General features: G+C 41.1%; 1 protein-coding gene across 1 annotated transcript in view; it reads right to left on the bottom strand.

Annotated features, from left to right (window-relative positions):
* LOC101863359 overlaps window positions 1-2059 on the bottom strand; it is a gene marked incomplete at its 5' end in the record, with an annotated part of 34898 nt that overhangs the window by 26677 nt on the left and 6162 nt on the right. The window contains 1 exon segment of the mRNA XM_013085407.2: window positions 1150-1238. Within this exon segment, the coding sequence (XP_012940861.1) occupies window positions 1150-1238 (89 nt within the window).

Below are 2059 nucleotides of genomic sequence, written 5' to 3'. Positions count from 1 at the left end.
CACACGCATAAACACAAACACACACACAAACACACACACACACACACACACACACACACACACACACACGCAGTATGCTTGCATTCCCAAACAGGCCCGTAGTCACATGTATAATATAAAAGAGCAGTAATAGAAACAATAATATTAAGCTAGACACATATTCAGTATCCTGATTGTTAAATAAGCATTCTGATGCATGCTCTAAGGTCATATTATGAATACTCATAACAAGATAATAAAGATGGAAGAAGTTTGATAGATGATGGTAAGAAAGACCTTATCTCAGGCGCGGTTCGTCCATAGAGCACGGTCGTGCAGTGCTGCCCAAAATGTTTTAATATGTGAGGCAGCGTGGTGAAATCAGGCTCTCGTCAAAACAAGGAAATTGAAGAAAACAGCCGTTTTCTCCCTGCTTAGCAATTTTTATCAAATTTTTGTTTTTTGGCTCAACACCTTTTATGTCCATTTACAATCACATTTCTTTGAGGATTTCACCGAAAACGTTGAGTAAAGGCACAAAAATATAAATTGACAGTTTCCATGGACTCTCCAGCTTTGGAACTTACCAAGCTTTGAAGGCCTTTTTCTCGTTAATTCTACCTCTTAAATCAGGTGACCCCCACCTCCTTCAATCCAAAATATCTCCACTTCTATTGAAGCTGGATGGGTAATTGTTTCATTGAAAGCGAGACACATGAACAAGCTTTAAGATGATACCAACAACTCAATATGCCAAAAAATTGACGAGAGCCTGATTCCACCACGCTGCCTCACATATTCTATTACGTAAAGCCCCTACAAACACACAATAAAAGAAGCAAGAAACAGGCACTAGCCAAATATATCAAAACAAGGTCCCCGCTGGCGCCGTAACTGTCATTTCTGTGTCTATATCGCCGTAAAACATCTACTATACCATGCCAAAGTCCACACGCTTTAACTAAACACATTTGAATATTCAACGGTGGTAACCTGACCTATAAATCGCTCTTTAGGATAACCCCAGCGATGAGATACTTATCTCTAAAGTATGTTGAGGCAAATAACAATAATATTAACAATAGATAGTAGTTATTGCCCTAGGCCAAAAATGTCAAAATGCCGATTTCCTTGATTTTATCGTTTTGACACACCAATTTTGACAGTCACCTGAAAGTCCACACCGTACTTATCCCTGCAGTAGTCTCTAAGCTTTGGGTAGACGTTCTGTGCCATGGCGTTTCTCTCTTCTACAAAATCTGTGGAGACAATCCAAGTGGGGAAAAATAAACCTAAACCCTCAATTTGGAACTAAATTGACATTGAACGCTAAAATGGGAGTGGAGTAGGGGTGAAGGTAGTGTTGGGGTAAAATTTACTTTAACCATTGAATGGTTAAAGTGCTGAATGATGCCGTGGGTATGGGCAGTTTTATCGTCCCTCTCTCTCGACCCCTATTAGTCCTCTCTCCCTTTTATATTTCCTCCCTCTCTCTCTCTCTCTCTCTCTCTCTCTCTCTCTCTCTCTCTCTCTCTCTCTTTCTTTCCCTCCCCCCCTGTCCCTCTATATATCTATCTTTCTCACTCAAACACATCTCTTCCCCCAACCCCTATTTCTCTCTCTCTCTCTCTCTCTCTCTCTCTCTCTCTCTCTCTCTCTCTCTCTCTCTCTCTCTCTCTCTCTCTCTCCCTCTTTTCTTTCTATCTCTCTCTATCCCTCTCTCACTTTCCCCCTCTGTCTGGCTATCTTTCTCTTCCTCCCATTTTGCCCGCTTCCCTTTTTTATGTCTCCTTCACCCCTTCTTTTTTTTTCTCGTTCTTTTTTGCCTGGAGACATAACGCTAAAACAAAAATAGCATTTCAATTGGACACAGTCTTAAATTCAGCAATGCCAACATAATACTGTCGAACCCACTCTAACAACCAAAGACAACCACTTGTATAGGACAACCACTTGTATAGGACAACCACTTGCTATAAGACACCACTGTATAAGATAAACAACATGTATAAGGGGGGACTTATCCGGCCCACCACTTACCACCCAGCCGCGCACATCCTCTAAAAAATGATTGAGGTTT

The sequence above is a fragment of the Aplysia californica genome, unplaced genomic scaffold, assembly GCF_000002075.1.
Source record: "Aplysia californica isolate F4 #8 unplaced genomic scaffold, AplCal3.0 scaffold00371, whole genome shotgun sequence".
In the NCBI taxonomy this organism is placed as follows: Eukaryota; Metazoa; Mollusca; class Gastropoda; order Aplysiida; family Aplysiidae; genus Aplysia; species Aplysia californica.
The sequence above is the reverse complement of the archived record's forward strand: the minus strand, read 5'-3'. Positions and strand labels throughout refer to the sequence as shown.